This window comes from Dama dama, chromosome 5 (assembly GCF_033118175.1).
Source record: "Dama dama isolate Ldn47 chromosome 5, ASM3311817v1, whole genome shotgun sequence".
NCBI lineage: Eukaryota > Metazoa > Chordata > Mammalia > Artiodactyla > Cervidae > Dama > Dama dama.
In genome coordinates, this window is record NC_083685.1 from 70,785,591 (window position 1) to 70,804,537 (window position 18,947).

General features: G+C 46.4%; 1 protein-coding gene across 1 annotated transcript; it reads left to right on the plus strand.

Moving 5' to 3' along the window:
- The first annotated feature begins 16,030 nt into the window (after positions 1-16,030).
- On the plus strand, positions 16,031-17,398 carry LOC133055827 (histone-lysine N-methyltransferase SUV39H2-like). Its single transcript, XM_061140924.1, has one exon. It carries the CDS (start codon positions 16,057-16,059, stop codon positions 17,107-17,109), a length of 1,053 nt encoding a protein of 350 aa, XP_060996907.1. The 5' UTR covers positions 16,031-16,056; the 3' UTR covers positions 17,110-17,398.
- Positions 17,399-18,947: the final 1,549 nt, after the last annotated feature.

An 18,947-nucleotide genomic window follows, 5' to 3' on the forward strand; every position in this document is an offset into this window, starting at 1 on the left:
GCTAGACATCCTGAATGTGTGGTCAAGTGGGCCTTAGAAAGCATCACTACGAACAAAGCTAGTGGAGGTGATGGAATTCCAGTTAAGCTATTTCAAATCCTAAAAGATGATGCTGTGAAAGTGCTGTACTCAATAGGTCAGCAAATTTGGAAAACTCAGCAGTGGCCACAGGACTGGAAAAGGTCAGTTTTCATTCCAATTCCAAAGAAAGGCAATAGCAAAGAATGCTCAAACTACTGCACAATTGCACTCATCTCACACGCTAGTAAAGTAATGCTCAAAATTCTCCAAGCCAGGCTTCAGCAATACATGAACCGTGAACTTCCAGATGTTCAAGCTGGTTTTAGAAAAGGCAGAGGAACCAGAGATCAAATTGCCAACATCTGCTGGATCATTGAAAAAGCAAGAGAGTCCCAGAAAAACATCTATTTCTGCTTTATTGACTATGCCAAAGCCTTTGACTGTGTGTATCACAATAAACTGTGGAAAATTCTGAAAGAGATGGGACTACCAGACCACCTGACCTGCCTCTTGAGAAACCTATGTGCAGGTCAGGAAGCAACAGTTAGAACTGGACATGGAACAACAGATTGGTTCCAAATAGGAAAAGGAGTACGTCAAGGCTGTATATTGTCACCCTGCTTATTTAACTTATATGCCGAGTACATCATGAGAAACACTGGGTTGGAAGAAGCACAAGCTGGAATCAAGATTGCCAGGAGAAACATCGATAATCTCAGATATGCAGATGACACCACCCTTATGGAAGAAAGTGAAGAGGAACTAAAAAGTCTCTTGATGAAAGTGAAAGAGGGGAGTGAAAAAGTTGGCTTAAAGCTCAACATTCAGAAAACTAAGATCATGGCATCTGGTCCCATCACTTCATGAAAAATAGATGGGGAAACAGTAGAAACAGTGTCATACTTTATTTTGGGGGTCTCCAAAATCACTGCAGATTGTGATTGCAGCCATGAAATTAGAAGATGCTTACTTCTTGGAAGGAAAGTTATGACCAACCTAGATAGCATATTAAAAAGCAGAGACATTTCTTTGCCAACAAAGGTCCATCTGGTCAAGGCTATGGTTTTTCCAGTGGTCATGTATGGATGTAAGAGTTGGACTGTGAAGAAAGATGAGCACTGAAGCATTGATGCTTTTGAACTGTGGTGTTGGAGAAGACTCTTGAGAGTCCCTTGGACTGCAAGGACATCCAACCAGTCCATCCTAAAGGAGATCAGTCCTGAGTTTTCATTGGAAAGACTGATGCTGAAACTGAAACTCCAGTACTTTGGCCACCTGATGTGAAGAGTTGACTCATTGGAAAAGACCCTGATGCTGGGAGGGCTTGGGGGCAGGAGGAGAAGGGGATGACAGAGTATGAGATGGCTGGATGGCATCACCAACTCGATGGTCATGAGTTTGAGTAAACTCCGGGAGCTGGTGATGGACAGGGAGGCCTGGTGTGCTTTGATTCATGGGGTCCCAAAGAGTCAGATACAACTGAGCGTCTGAATGGAACTGAACACTTTCTGAGCATTGTAAACACATTCCTAGGTCATACCAGAAGTGCCCTTAAGAAAAAACAGGCTGCAGGAGGGTTTCTGAGATTGCCGGGTGCCATGCTGCACTTACCAAGATGATGTAGCATTCCACTGTAAATGGGCCAGCGGCTATGAGTTGCTAGCTGCTTACTTGCTTCAGAAATCCCAAAGGGTGTACCAAGCGATCACTGCCAGAAGTAAGAAACCAGCAGCTAAATGCATTTCCAGGTAGTTGTTATGCTGTACTGTTTTTGGCCAACTGAGAAAGAAAGGTGAATTTTGCCACCAAGGTCCACTGTCCATGTTCACACCCAGGATGTGTCCACTCAGGATCCAAGAATTTTCCAGACAGACCTAGGCACACTGAATCTCCACTACAGAGAAAACATGATGGAACTGACCTTTGGATGTTGCTTTTCCTTTTCCTGTGAGTTTGGTGGCCTTCCCTATGGTCACACTATCAGGAGCAATTGCTAATGAAAAATGACTTCCAACAACTGTTTTCAAGCAGTATGTGACTCTATGGACATGGAATGCTGGAAACCTATGTTCCATTGAGGAAGGACATGTATTTATAGACAGTGTGTTTTCAAGACTCTATCTATTAGGAACTGTCTAGCTTCAAAGATGTGAATTCTCCATATTTGCCCAGAGGACCTCACTTCCAGAGTCAGGGCAATGTGTTTTCCTGCACTTTTTGAGCTTCGTAAACACATTTCTTGGTCATACCAGGACTGCCCATGAGGAAACAGGCTCTCTATATCAGGAACTGTCTAGATACTAAGATGTGAGACCTCTAGGTTGGTACAGAGGACCTAAATTTCAGAGCAAGGGCAGTGTGTTTTTGAGCATTTTCTGAGCTTTGTAAACACATTTCTGAGTAATGCCAGGACTGCTCATGAGAAAACAGGCTTCAGGTGTGTGTCTGAGAGTGCTGAGTACCATACTGTGCTTACCTAGATGAGGTAACTTTCCATGGCAAATTGGCACGTGGCTAGGAGTTGTGAGCCACCAGCTTGCCTCAGAAATCCTGAATGGTGGACCAAAGGTTGCACTGTCAGAAGTAAGAAAAAAGTAATTGGATGGATTTTCAAGCAATTGCTAGCCACACCTCTTTATGGCACCCAGAGAGAACAATACAAATTGTGCACCCTAGGTCTGCTATTCAGGTTCACACACGAGATGTGTCCCCTCGTGAGTCAAGAAATTTCCAGACAGACCTTTGTTCCCTAGAGTTCTTCTACAGAGAAAACTGTTTGGAACAGCCATTTGGAGGTTGCTTTGCCTTTCCCTGTGTGTGTGGGACCCCCACCTATGGTCACAGCCTCAAGATGATATTGCCACTGAAAATAGATTTCCAAGCAAGCACTTTTCAAGCAGAGTGTGACTCTGAGGTCGCAGAATGTGAAGAAAGCTATCTTCCTTTGAGGAAGGAAAGACATCCACAGAGAGTTTGTTTTCAAACCTCTATCTTGCAGGAAATTTTGAGCTTCTAAAACATGAGACCAGCAGGTCTGCTGAGAGGACCTAAATTCCTGAGTCAGGGCCGTGTGTCTCCCTGTAATTTCCCAGTCTGGCAAACACATTCCTAGGTCATAACAGTACTGACCATGAGAAACCTGGCAGCAGGAGTGTGTCTGAAAGGGCTGAGTGCCTTACTGTGGTCAACTGTGTGAGGTAACATTCCAGTGACAGGCTCTAAGCTACAAGGTGTGAGCCACCCGCTTGCTTCAGAAACCCCAAAAGGTAGAGCAAAGCTAGTTCTGTCAGAGGTAAGAAAATAGCAATTGGACGGATTTTCAAGCTGTTGCTAGGCCGAACCACTTTAGGGCCCCCTGAGAGAAAAATGCGAATTGTGCCCTATAGGTCAGGTATCCAGGTTCAAACACAGGGTGTGTCCTGGCAGGATCCAAGAATTTTCCACAGAACTAGGCTCACTAGACCTCTCCTGCTGGCAAAATGGGATGGAACAGACATTGGAAGTTGGTTTGCCCCTCCCTATTGTCACAGACTCAAGGAGAAACTGCCCCTGAAAGATGACCTCCAAGGAAGCACTTTTCAAGCAGTGTGTGACTCTCAGTTCACAGAATGCAGGGAAAGATATCTTCCTTCAAGGAAAGAAAGGCATCAAAAGAGAGTGTATTCTCAACCCTCTATCTTGCAGGAACTGTTTAGCTTCCCAGATGGGAGGCCTCCAGTACTGCTCAGAGGAACTAAATGCCAGAGTCAAGGCCATGTTTCTCCTTGCACTTTCCAAGCCTTGCAAAGCCATTCCTAGGTTATACCAGTACTGCACATGAGGAAGCAGGCTGTGAGAGTGTGTCCAAGAGGGCTAGGTCCCTCGCTATACTCACTTCTGCGAGGTGGCATTCCACTGTAAAAAGGCCCACAGCTGGGAGTTGCAATTCACCCACTTGCATCAGAAATCAAAAAGGATGGAGCAAATCTAGCTCCCTCAGAATCAAGAAAAGAGCAATTGGATGGATTTTCAAGCTGTTGCTAGGCCACACTGCTTTAAGGCCCACAGAGAGAAACACAAATTGCGCCCCCTCATTCTGGTATCCTGGTTCATAAACAGGGTGTGTCCCAAAGGATCCAAGAATTTTCCAGACAGACTTACGCTCACTAGAGCTCTCCTACAGAGAAAACGGGGTGGAACAGACATTTAGATATTGCTTTGCCTTTCCCAGTGAGTGTGGGACCCCTCTGTTTGGCTACAGCCCCAAGTGGAAATTACCATTGAAAACTCATGTCTAAGCGAGCACTTTTCAAGCACTGTGTGACTCTCAGTTCGCAGGATACTGGGAAACCTATATTTCTTCAAGGAAGGAAAGGCATCTACAGAGAGTGTGTTTTCAAACCTCTCTCTTGCAGGAACTCTTTAGCTCCTAAGACATGAACCCTCCAGTTCTGCTCAGAGGACCTAAATTCAAGAGTTTGTGCCGTGTGTCTCGGTGCTTTTTCCCACCTTTCAAACACATATCTAGGTGATACTGGTACTGCCCATGAGGAAGCAGACTACAGGAATATGTCTCAGAGTGCTGGGTCCCTTACTGTGGTCACCTCTGTGAGGTGACATTCCACTGTAAATAGGCCCAAAGATAGGAGTTGCGAGCCTCCCATGTGCTTCAGAAACCCCAGGGGTGGAACAAAGTTAGCTCTGTCAAAAGTAAGAAAATGGCAATTGGACGGATTTCCAAGATGTGGATAGGTCACACTGCTTTAGGGCCACCCGAGAAAAATATGCAAATTTGAACCTGGGTGTCCAGATTAACACATAGGGTGTTTCCCCACATGATCCAAGAATTTTTCAGACAGACCTAGGTTCACTGGAGCTCTCCTGCAGAGGAAACATACATCCAGAGTCTCCAGTGTGAACCCTCCAAAATCTATACCTGGTGTCACAAATCCACAGCCTCCAGGATGACCCTACCCTCAAGATCCTGTACTTGGGGTCACAAGTCCACTATTTCCATGTCGAGTCCACCTCCAAGAACTTGAACTTGTGGTCACATGTCCAGAGTCTTCAGGGTGACCCCACCTCCCAGAAGCTACCAGTGTGAAGCATCCACAGTTTTAAGGATGGACCCAATTCCCAGAACCTGTACCTGGGGTCACATTTCCATAGTCTAAGGGTAACCCCACCTCCCACATATTGAACCTGGTTTCCCATGTCCCTGTTAGCCAGGGTTACCCTCTCCATGACCCTGTAATGGGGATCACATGTCCACAGTCTGCTGTGAGTCATCACTTCCCAGACCCTTCACCTGGAGTCACAATCACAGTTTCCAGGTTACTCCCTTGCAGATCCTGCACATGGAGTCACTTATCCACAGTCTCCAGGGTGACTCATCCAAAACCCCACACTGGGGCTCACATGACCACAGTCTCCAGGGTGACCCAAGCACCCAGATCCTGCACCCAGGGTCACATATCCACAGGCTCCAGGGTGTACCTCTTGCAGACCCTGCACCTGGGGTCACATATCTACAGCCTCCAATGTGATCCCCATCCCCAGACCTGGTTTGGGTGAGAAATATACATAGTCTCCAGAGTCACACCTTGGGTCACATAGCCATAGTCTCCAGAGTCACACCTTGGGTCACATAGCCATAGTCAACAGGGTGAACTCACCTCCCAGAGCCTGTACATGGTGTCAAATGTGCACATTCTCCAGGGTTACCACCCTTCCAACATGCTGTACCTGGGTCAAAAGCCCACAATCTCAAGGGTGAACCCCTCTCAGACCCTGTTCCTGGGGTCACATGTCCAGAATCTCCAGAATGATCTACCTCCAAGATGAAGCACCTGATGTCACATGTCAACAGTCTCCAAGGTGACCCCGTCCTCAGAATCTGCACCTGTGGTTACATTTCTCCAGTCTACAGGATGACCCCCAATCTCAGTATTTGTATTATGTGTCACATGTACATAGTCACCAGGGTAACCACTGCAGGCCCTTTTTCTGACATAACATTTCCACAGACTCCTGAAGAACTCCCTTCCCAGACTCTGAATCTGGGATCCTACCTCCAGGGTCTCGAGGGTGATGCCCTTCCCTGTCCCTTCACCTGGTGTCAAACATCCACAGTCTCCATGGTAACATCCACACCAAAGTCTGATATTGGGGACACAGATCCATAGTCTTCTGGGTTGCAACCCCTCCCAGATCATGCACCTGGTCTCACACGTCCTCAGTCTCCAGGTTGACACCCCTCCCAGACACTGCAGCTGGGGTTACACGTCCACAGTCTCCAAGGTGAACCCACCTCACTGACTATTGTACCTCCAGTCACATGGCCTCAGTCTCCAGGGTGACCCCATATCTCAGACACTGTACTTGGGGTTACATATCAATGGTGGCCAGGATGACACCTCTCCTCAGACCCTGTACCTGGGGTCGCATTGGCACAGTCTCCAGGGCAACACTAAATTCCCAACCCTGTACCTGGGGTCACAGGTCGCAGTCACCAGGCTTTCCCCACCCTCAAGAGCCTTTACCTGGGGTCACACGTCCACAGTCTCCAGGGTGACTCCCTCCCAGACCCTTCACCTGGCATCCTATGTCCACAGTCTCCTGTTTGATATCACTTGCCAGACTCTATACCTGTGGTCACAGATCCACAGTCTCCATGGTGATCCCCTTCCCAGATCCTGTAATTTGGATCCCATGTTCTCAGTCTCCAGTGTGACACCACCTCTCATACCTTGTACTTTGGTGACTTGTCCACAGTTTCCAGGATGACCCAAACGGTGCATGTGGAGTCACATGTCCACATTCTGCAAAGTGACCCCATTCCTTAACCCTGCACCTTAGTCACACAGCCACAGTCTCCAGAATGACCTCACTCCAGACCCTGCACATAGGGTCACACCTCCACCTTCTCCATATTGACCCCCTCCTTGAACTTCCATCAAATTTCACATATGCACCATCTCCACAGTGACCACCACCAGATCCTGTACCTGTGGTCAGGGTCCACAGTCTGCAGGGTGAGACCATTTTGTACCCTAAACCTTGGTTCACCTAGCCAGTCTCCAGGGTCATCCCTGCCAAACCTGCACCTGGGGTCACATGTCCATACTCTCCATGGTGACATCCCCCAGGCCCTGTGCTGCTGCTGCTGCTGCTGCTAAGTCATGCCAGTCGTGTCCAACTCTGCAACCCCATAGATGGCAGCCCACCAGGCTCCCCCATCCCTTGGATTCTCCAGGCAAGGGCACTGGAGTGGGTTGCCATTTCCTTCTCCAAAGCATGAGAGTGAAAAGTGAAAGTGAAGTCACTCAGTCGTGTCTGACTCTTAGCGACCCCATAGACTGCAGCCTACTAGGCTCCTCCATCCATGGGATTTTCCAGGCAAGAGTACTGGAGTGGGTTGCCCACTCCAGTTCCTAGTGTCATATATCCGCCCAGACCCTGTACGTAGTGTCATATATCCACAGTTTCCCGGGTTAACCCACTTCCCATATCATGCACCTGAGATCACACGCTCACAGTCTGAAGGGTGACCCTGACCCCATTCCTGTACCTTGTGTCACAAGTCCACAGCCATCAGGATGGCCCTACCCTCAAGATCCCATACCTGGGGTCACATTCCTGTCTCCAGTGTGACCCCACCTCCCAGAAACTTTACCTGGGGATAAAAGTCCACAGTTTTCAGGATGGTCCCAACTCCCTGAAACTGTACCTGGATTCACTCTACCATAGACATTGAACCTGTTTCATGCCCCTGGTCCACAGGGTTACACCCTCCAAGACCCTGTAATGTGGTTTACATGTCCACAGTCTCCTGTGTGTTATCACTTCCCAGAACCTTCACCTGCAGGCACACAATCAGAGGTTCCAGGTTGGCTCCCTCATAGACCCTGCACTTGAAGCCATATATCCACAGTCTCACAGGTGACTCATCCAAATCACTGTACCAGGGCTCACATAACCACAGTCTTCCAGATGCTGGACTATTGACCCCAGCACCCAGCGTCACATGTCCACAGATTCTAGCATGACCCCACATTCCAGACACTGTACCTTGGGACACATACCCACAGTCTCTAGGGTGAACACCCTCCTAGACACTGTACATGGTGTCACATGGGCACATTCACCAACTCCCAAACCCTGTACCTAGGGTCACACGTAGATAGTCTCAGGGTGGCCCCACTCGCCAGAACTTGCACCTGGGTTCATATGTCCACAGCGCCCAGGGTAACACCACCTGTCAAACAATTGTACTGGGTTCAAACACCCACTGGTTCTAGGGTGACACCAATTCCAAGCCCGTGAACCTAGGGTCACACATCCATGGTCTCCTGGGTGGCAACGCCTCCCAGATCATGCACCAGGTCTCAATACCTCTGCAGTCTCCAGGGTGACTACACCTCACAGAATATTGTAATTCTGGTCACATTGCCCCAGTCTCCAGGGTGACCCCTTATCTCTAACCCTGTACCTGGGGTTACATGTACATGGTGGCCAGGAAGACATGCCTCCCCAGACTCTGTACACGGGATCACATTGGCACAGTCACCAGGGTGACCCCAACTTCCCCACCCTGTACCTGGGGTCACATGTCCAGAGTCTCCTGGATTTACCCACATTCAAGGGCTAGTAACTGGGATCACATGTCCACAGTTTCAAGGCTTTCCCCACCCACAAGTGCCTGTACCCGGCGTCACACATCAACTGACTCCAGGGTGACTCCCTCCCAGACCGTTCACCTGGCACCCCATGTCCCCAGACTTTTGTGTGATGTCATTTCCCAGACTCTGCACATGTGGTAACAGATTCATAGGCTCCGTGGTGACCCCCTTCCTGGTCTCTGTAACTTCGATCACATGTCCTCAGTATCCGGTGTGACCCCACCTCTCATACCCTATACCTTTGGTAACTTGGCCACAGATTTCAGGGTAACCCTCCCCTGCCAGACCCTGTGCTTATTTACACACATCCACAATCTCCAGGATGTTCGCCCTCCCATACCCTGCACCTGGAGTCACATGTCAAGAGTTTCCAGTGTGAACCCCACTTCACACACTGCACCTGGGCTCATATATCCACATCGTGCAGGGTGACACCCCTTCCAGACCATTTCCCTGCCATTAAATGACTGCAGTCCCCGGAGTGACCCCGTACCTCCCAGACACTGTACCTGAGGTCACATATACAGAGTTTCCTGGGTCACCCCCATCCCAGACCCTGTACCTGGGTTCAGACATCCTAGTGTCTTGGGGGACCCAGTTCAGACCTTGCATCTAGCGTCAAATGTCCAGTATCCAGGATGACTTGCCTCCCCAATCAGTGCATATGGGGTCATATGTCCACAATCTTCAAAGTGACCCCATCTCCTAACCCTGCACCTTACTCACACATCCACAGTCTCCAGAGTGACCACATACTGGTACCTACACCTAAGGTCACATGTCCACTGTCTCACGGATGACCTCTTCCCTGAACTTGTTCCAGATTTCACACGATCACCATTGCCACAGTGACCACCAACAGATCCTGAACCTGTGGTCACAGTTCAACAGTCTGCCTGATGAGACCCATTTTGTACCCTGAACCTTGTGAACCTGCACCTGGGATCACAAGTCCATATTCTCCATGGTGTCATCCCCCAGACCCTGTACCTAGTGTCATATATACAGTCTCCTGGGCTTCCCCACTTCCCATACCATGCACCTGGGATCACACATCCACAGTATCCAGGGTGACCCCCCTCCTAAACCTGTACCTGGTATCACAAGTCGACAGACTCAAGGATGACCCTACTGTTAAGATCCTGTACCTAGGGTCACAAGCCCACTGTTTCCAGGGTGAGCCCCCCTCCCAGACTCTGCACTTGGGGTCACTTGTCGAGAGTCTCCAGGGTGACCCCACCTCCTAGAAACTGTACCTAGGGTGAAACATCCACAGTCACTCAGGTTGGCCCCAACTCCCAGAACCTGTACCTGGGGTCCCACTTCCATAGTCTCAGGGTTACCACACGCCCAGACATTTAACATGGTGTCCCATGATCTTGGATGCCAGGGTTACCCCCTCCAAGACCCTGTAATGGGGTCACATGTTCACAGTCTCCAGAGTGTTGTCACTTCCCAGACCCTCCACCTGGAGTCACACAAACACAGGTTCCAAGGTGACTCCCTCACAGGCCCTGCACCTGGAGTCACATATTCACAATCTCACCTTGGGGGATCCCATTCAGACCCTGGATCTAGGGTCACGTATCCAGTCTCCAAGATGATTTGCCTCCCAAATGGTGCATCTGGGGTCACATGACCACAATCTCTAAAGTGAATGCATCCCCTAACCCTGCACCTAAGTCACACAGCAAATAGTTTCCAGAGTGACCTCAACCCAGACCCTGAAACGAGGGTCACATGTCCACATCTTGGAGGGTGACCCCCTCCATGAACTTGTACTAGGTTTCACACATCCACCATCTCCACAGTGACTACCACCAGATCCTGTACCTGTGGTCATAGATCCACAGTCTGCAGGGTGAAACCCTTTTCCTACACTGAACTTTGGGTTACACGACCACAGTCTCCAGGGTGACCCCACTCAAACCTGCACCTGGGGTCACATGTCCACACTTTCCATGGTGACATACCTGAGACCCTGTACCTACTGTCATATATCCACAATCTCCTGGGTTACCGCACTTCCCATACCATACACCTGTGATCACATGTCCAGAGTCTCGAGGGTGGCCCCCTGTATAACCTGTACCTGGTGTCACAAGTCCACAGCCCCCACGTGACCCCACCCTCAATATCCTGTACCTGGGGTCACAAGTCCACTTTTTCCATGGTGAGTCTACCTCCCAGACCCTGCATTTGGGGTCACATGTCCAGAGTCTCCAGGGTGACCCCACCTCCCAGAAACCATACCTCAGGTGAAATGTCCACCATTTTCAGGATGGCACCAACTCCCAGAACCTGTACCTGGGGTCACACTTCCATACTCTCAGGGTATCCCCACCTCCCAGACATATAACCTTGCGTCCCATGACCCTGGCCACAAGGGTTACCCCTTCCAAGACACTGTAATAGGGGTCACATGTCCACAGCCTCCTGTTTGTCAAAACTTTGTAGACCTCACCTGGAGTCACACAAACACAGGTTCCATGGTGACTCCCTCGCAGACCCTGCACCTGGAATCACATATTCACAGGCTCCAGGGTGACGCCCTCGGAAATCCTGTACCTGAGATCACATATCTACAGTCTCCAGGGTGAATCCCATCCCCACACACTGTCTGAGCAGAATCATCCAGTCTCCCATGAGACCCCAATGTCAAGAACTTATCCCTTGTGCTAGAAGTCTACATTCTCCAGGGTGACATTATCTCCCACACCCTGCACCTTGGGTAACATATTCACAGTCTCCAAGGTGACCTTACCTCCCAGACCCTTTACCCTTTGCACATGTGCAAATTATCCAGGATTCCCGCCACTCCAACACCCTGCACCTGGGTCAAAAGCCCACAGTCTCAAGGGTGACCCCCTATCCGACCATGTTCCTGGGGTACATGGCCAGAATCTCCAGGATGATCTTGAAAGGTATTGCTGAACCACGCAAAGACACTGGAATTCTTGGCCTCCAGAGGAGAAGAATTCAATTTGGGGCCAGAGACGAGGCTTGATTGCTTAGAGCTTTTGTGTAATAAAGTTGTATTAAAGTATAAAGGAGATAGAGAAAGCTTCTGACATAGCCATCAGAAGGGGGCAGAAAGAGTAGCCCCTTGCAAGTGTTAGCAATGGAATTATATGGCTCAGATGGTAAAGCATCTGTCTGCAATGCTGGAGACCCAGGTTAGATCCCTGGGTCAGGAAGATCTCCTGGAGAAGGAAATGGCCACCCACTCCAGTACATTTGCCTGGAAAATCCCATGGACAGAGGAGCCTGGTAGGCTACAGTCCATGGGGCCACAAAGAGTTGGACTCGACTGAGCAAATTTACTTTACTTTTAATTAGTTATTCAGATCAGTTCAGTTCCATTCAGTCGCTCAGTCATGTCTGACTCTTTAGAACCCCATGAATCGCAGCATGCCAAGCCTCCCTGTCAGTCACCAACTCCCGGAGTTTACTCAAACTCATGTACATCGAGTCAGTGATGCCATCCAGCCATCTCATCCTCTGTCATCCCCTTCTCCTCCTGTCCCCAATCCCTCACAGCATCAGGGTCTTTTCCAATGAGTCAACTCTTCACACCAGGTGACCAAATTATTGGAGTTTCAGCTTCAGAATCAGTCGTTCCAATGAACACCCAGGACTGATCTCCTTTAGGATGTACTGGTTGGATGCCCTTGCAGTCCAAGGGACTCTCAAGAGTCTTCTCCAACACCACAGTTCAAAAGCATAAACTCTTCGGTGCTCAACTTTCTTCACAGTCCAATTCTCACATCCATACATGACCACTGGAAAAACCATAGCCTTGACCAGATGGACCTTTGTTGGCAAACTAGTGTATCTGCTTTTTAACATGCTATCTAGGTTGGTCATAACTTTCCTTCCAAGGAGTAAGTGTCTTTTAATTTCATGGCTGCAATCACCATCTGCAGTGATTTTGGAGCCCAAAAAGATAAAGTCTGACACTGTTTCTACTGTTTCCCCATCTATTTCCCATGGAGTGATGGGACCTGATGCCATGATCTTAGTTTTCTGAATGTTGAGCTGTAAGCCAACTTTTTCACTCTCCTCTTTCACTTTCACCAAGAGGCTTTTTACTTCTTCTTCACTTTCTGCCATAAGGGTGGTGTCATCTGCATGTCTGAGGTTATTAATATTTCTCCTGGCAATCTTAATTCAAACTTGTGCTTCTTCCAGACCAGCATTTCTCATGATGTACTCAGCATATAAGTTAAATAAGCAGGGTGATGATACACAGCCTTGACGTACTCCTTTTCCTATTTGGAACCAGTCTGTTGTTCCATGTCCAGTTCTAACTGTTGCTTCCTGAACTGCATACAGGTTTCTCAAGAGGCAGGTCAGGTGGTCTGGTATTCCCATCTCCTTCAGAATTTTCCACAGTTAATTGTGATCCACACAGTCAATATCCACACAGCTTTGGCATAGTCAATAAAGCAGAAATAGATGTTTTTTTCTGGAACTCTCTTGCTTTTTTGATGATCCAGCAGATATTGGCAATTTGATCTCTAGTTCCTCTGCCTTTTCTAAAGCCAGCTTGAACATCTGGAAGTTCACGGTTCACGTATTGCTGAAGCCTGGCTTAGAGAATTTTGAGCATTACTTTACAATCGCATGAGATGAGCATAATTGTGTGGTATTTTGAGCATTCTTTGGGATTACCTTTCTTTCTAATTGGAATGAAAACTGACCTTTTCCAGTCCTGTGGCCACTGCTGAGTTTTCCAAATTTGCTGGCATTATGAATGCAGCACTTTCACAGCATCATCTTTCAGTATTTGAAATACTTCAACTGGGATTCCATCACCTCCACTAGCTTTGTTCTTAGTGATGCTTTCTAATTCCCACTTGACTTCACACTCCAGGATGTCTGGCTCTAGGTGAGTGATCGCACCATTGTGATTATCTGGGTCGTGAAGATCTTTTTGTACAGTTCTTCTGTGTATTCTTGCCACCTCTTAATATCTTCTGCTTCTGTTAGGTCCATAGCATTTTTATCCTTTATCGAATCCATTTTTGCATGAAATGTTCCCTTGGTATCTCTAATTTTCTTGAAGAGATCTCTAGTCTTTCCCATTCTCTTCTTTTCCTCTATTTCTTTGCATTGATCTCTGAGGATGGCTTTCTTATCTCTCCTTGCTATTCTTTGGAACTCTGCATTCAAATGGGAATATGTTTCCTTTTCTCCTTTGCTTTTTGCTTCTCTTCTTTTCACAGCTATTTGTAAGGCCTCCTCAGACAACCATTTTGACTTTTTGCATTTTTATTCCATGGGGATAGTCTTGATCCCTGTCTCCTGTACAATGTCACAAACCTCCATCCATAGTTCATCAGGCACTCTGTCTATCAGATCAAGTCCCTTAAATCTATTTCTCACTTCCACTGTATATTCATAAGGGATTTGATTTAGGTCATACTTGAATGGTCTAGTGGTTTTCCCCACTTTCTTCAATTTAAGTATGAATTTGGCAATAAGGAGTTCATGATCTGAGCCACAGTCCATTCCCAGTCTTGTTTTTGCTGACTGTATAGAGATTTTCCATCTTTGGTTGCAAAGAATATAATCAATTTGATTTTAGTGTTTACCATTTGGTAGTATCCATGTGTAGACCCTTCTCTTGTTGGAAGAGGGCATTTGCTATGACCAGTGTGTTCTCTTGATAAAACTCTATTAGCCTTTGTCCTGCTTCATTCTGTACTCCAAGGCCAAATTTGCCTTTGAGTTACTCCAGGTGTTTCTTGACTTCCTACTTTTGCATCCCAGTCCCCTATAATGAAAAGGACGTCTTTTTTGGATGTTAGTTCTAAAAGGTCTTGTAGGTCTGCATAGAACTGTTCAACTTCAGCTTCTTCAGCATTCCTCGTTGGGGTATAGGCTTGTATTACCGTGATATTGAATGGTTTGCCTTGGAAGCAAACAGAGATCATTCTGTCATTTTTGAGATTGCATCCAAGTACTGCATTTCAGACTCTTTTGTTGACCATGATGGCTATCCATTTCTTCTAAGGGATTCCGGCCCACAGTAGTAGATATAATGGTCATCTGAGTTAAATTCACCCATTCTAGTCCATTTTAGTTCACTGGTTCCTAGAATGTCAACATTCACTCTTGCCACCTCCTGTTTGACCACTTTCAATTTGCCTTGATTCATGGACCAAACATTCCAGATTCCTGTGCAATATTGCTCTTTACAGCATTGGACCTTGCTTCTATCACCAGTCACATCCACAACTGGGTATTGTTTTTGCTTTGGCTCCATCCCTTCATTCTTTCTGGAATTATTTCTCCACTGAACTCCAGTATCATATTGGGCACCTACTGACCTGGGGAGTTCCTCTTTCAGTATCCTATCATTTTGCCTTTTCATACTGTTCATGGGGTTCTTGAGGCAAGAATATTGAAGTGTTTTGCCATTCCCTTCTCCAGTGGACCACATTCTGTCAGACCTCTCCACCATGACCCTTCCGTCTTGGGTGGTCCCACACAGCATGGCTTAGTTTCATTGAGTTAGACAAGAGTGTGGTCCGTGTGATCAGATTGGCTAGTTTCCTGTGATTATGGTTTCAGTGTGCCTGCCCTTTGATGCTGTCTTGCAACACGTCCAAGGTAAATAGCTATTACAGTGAATCAAAAGAATGTCTGGAGGCTGTAAAGACCTTGCTAGACCTACTCCTATAATTTACACCTTAAGATAACAGGACTAGCCCAAAGGTTTTTTTCCAGAGACTGTCCTCAAGCAGGATATATTACTCCTATATAATCCTAAGGAATGTAGAGGGATAAAAAAAGTTTGTCCTTTCTTCCTCCTTGAGAATTCCAGACCCCACTCTCCTTGGGGACCCCTGGATTTCTTATCAATCTGCTGATGAATTGACTTTCTCATTTCCCCCTTTTGTTAAGGAGGATTATGTTGCCAAGGGAAAGGGGCGTTGTTTTCATTTCATAAATACTTCCTGCTGTCTAGGGGTGTGATCCCTAAATTGTTAAGGCAACATATTCTCCTAACCCTAATAATGAGGGTCTCTGATCCAGGGGCCCCAAGTAATAGTTGGAGGAGGCTGTGGCACTCATAGGAGCTTGGACAACCACTTGTAACTTAAAAGCTTTTAGACGGTTAGAAAACCCCATTATACAGTTACAGATGTAAGGCAAAAAATAGTCATTAAACCAAGTTAAAATCAAAATGAAAAGTCACATTATGCCCATAGTTACATCAGTCCATCTTAGTGTTCTTTAGATGTCATCAGTTTAAGAAGAGGCATCACGGGGGCGTTGGGCCAGCTGAGCTATCCCGTCACACCGCGCCAGTTTGAATGAAAGCTCCTCAAGATGGCGGCGGCCGGGGCCGAGGTGCCAGGAAGATATGGAATATTATCTTGTAAAATGGAAAGGATGGCCAGATTCTACAAATACTTGGGAACCTTTGCAAAATCTCAAGTGCCCATTACTACTTCAGCAGTTCTCTAATGACAAGCATAATTATTTATCTCAGGTAAAGAAAGGCAAAGCAATAACTTTCAAAGAAAATCACAGAGCCTTGAAACCTGCTGTTGCTGAATACATTGTGAAGAAGGCTAAGCAAAGGATAGCCCTGCAGAGGTGGCAGGATGAACTCAACAGAAGGAAGACTCACAAAGGAATGATTTTTGTCGAAAATACTGTGGACTTAGAGGGGCCCCCTTCAGACTTCTACTACATTAATGAATACAAACCAGCTCCTGGAATCAGCTTAGTAAATGAAGCTACCATTGGTTGTTCATGCAGAGATTGCTTCTTTGAAAAATGTTGTCCTGCTGAAGCTGGAGTTCTTTTGGCTTATAATAAAAATCAACAAATTAAAATCCCACCTGGCACCCCCATTTACGAGTGCAACTCGAGGTGTCAGTGTGGGCCCGATTGTCCCAACAGGATCGTACAGAAGGGCACACAGTATTCCCTTTGCATCTTTCAAATGAGCAATGGCTGTGGCTGGGGCGTAAAAACCCTTGTGAAGATTAAAAGAATGAGTTTTGTCGTGGAATATGTTGGAGAGGTAATCACCAGTGAGGAAGCTGAGAGACGTGGGCAGTTGTATGACAACAAAGGAATCACATATCTCTTTGATCTGGACTATGAATCTGATGAATTCACAGTGGATGCAGCTCGATACGGAAATGTGTCTCATTTTGTGAATCACAGTTGTGACCCAAACCTTCAGGTGTTCAATGTTTTCATTGATAACCTCGATACCCGTCTTCCCCGAATAGCATTATTTTCAACGAGAACTATCAATGCTGGAGAAGAGCTCACTTTTGATTATCAAATGAAAGGTTCTGGAGATGTATCTTCAGATTCTATTGACCACAGCCCAGCCAAAAAGAGAGCCAGAACTGTGTGCAAATGTGGAGCTGTGACTTGCAGAGGTTACCTCAACTGAATTTTCAGGAACTAGAACTTATGATGATTACAGTGTTTTTTCTAATGTTAACATTTTAAAAGTATTTCAGACTTTTTTCATATTATCAAGATTATACACTACAATGATTTACAATTCATCTTTCAGACTGTTGGCCAAATGCATTACTGATACTTTTGAAGAGAGGCACATAGGGTCACATACACTAATTCTAAATATACATATTCAGTGGTTAGATACCAAACATGAAAGGAAAACTATTTGCAAATCAACAGATATATACTTAAGAGGAAGTCTATGTGAATACAGAGAAATGCTTCCTTCAGTGTTTGTTAAACTGATGATGTAACAGTTGCTAAGACTGAACATTCAATTTGCCATACACCTTGAATTTAGAGAAATAGAGTTAATTCATATTGGACAAATACACAAGTTCTATTTTTGTTATTGTCATTCCTGTTTACCTACTTACAACTCTTTGTACTTGTATTTGAGACAAATAGGTGATACTGAATTATACTATATTTTCTACTTTCATTAAAACATTGGTATCTTAAAAAAAAAGAAGAAGAGGCATCAGATGTGATTGTTGTTGAAGGTATTTGCAAACTTGGAGAAAGTCCTTTCCTTGAAGTGGAGATGTCCACCACGGGAAGCCTTCCACTGATAAAGAGGGGAGCTCTCCCCAGACCCAGAAATTAGGCTGATTGTGAAATGCTGCATAGGCGTGAGCCCAAGCATTGTCTTGAGGTTCAAACGGCAGACTCAGGATTTTTGGAGTCAGCATAAGTAGGCTTACATAGATTATTATGCTCATCTGAAAAGTACAAAGCCAGAGCATAGAAAGTAAAGACATAAAATGAAGTCACTTAGTTCTGGTCAGGGTGCCACTTCTTAACTCGAGTGTGATGTACCCACAAATCAATTCCTGGCACTTTGACAGCTGTGGGAGAAGAAAGAATAACCTGGTAAGGGCCTTCCCAGAGGGGCTCAAGGGATGGGCCCACAGACCCCAAAGTTTTTATGAGGACCTCTGTTCCTGGCTCAAATAAAGGCTTGCTTGACTCAAGCTGGGTCAGGAGTCATCTCCCAGAGTTCTGTTAATGCCTGTGGAAAAGCTGAGAGCTGAGTTACATAATTAGTTAAGTCCCAGGCTTCAGGGTCTATAACAATGTCTATGCATAAGAAAGGCTTTCCACAAATACATTCAAAAGGGGACAGTCCCTCCTCATTAAAGCTATGAGTAGGACTTTAAACCAATTGTCCTCTGTCTCGAGTTAATTTATGCAGATGTCTTTTAATAATGTCATTAGCTTTTTCAAACTTCCGTGAGGATTGGGGTTTACAGGAACAGTGTAAGTGACATTTTATTCCTAGAGCTTTAGACACCCCCTGAGTTACACCAGCTTCAAAGGCAGAACCATTGTCACTCTAAAAGCTCCGTGGCAAACCAACCTGGGGATAATTTCATGGATTAAAATCTTTATAACCTCCTTATCTTTATAACCTCGCCACGCGAGATGAGGCCTGATTGCCCTGCATTGCATGCAGAGCAATCCCGTGTTCCACATCAAACATGAAAGGAGCCTTGACTTCCTTGCTGGAACTCTAGAGAGTCCCCAAGAATATTGTTGCAAGTCTAGAGGGACCATGAGGTCACTGCAGCAACACGAAAGATCTCCGTGTACCACAAATCTACTCGAGATGAGAGCAGATTCCCTGGTTTTGACTCAAGAGGAATGCCAACTTTCCACAAGCACATCAAGAGGAGGCCTCTCTCAGCTATGAGTATGTGAGAGGGACCCTGAGTTGGCTGAATCAATTGGAATGGACACCGAGATGCCCTGACTCAAAATAAA

Excerpts from the sequence above, each read along its gene's own strand:
- LOC133055827 (XM_061140924.1), top strand. The coding sequence starts at position 16,057 with ATGGAATATTATCTTGTAAAATGGAAAGGATGGCCAGATTCTACAAAT.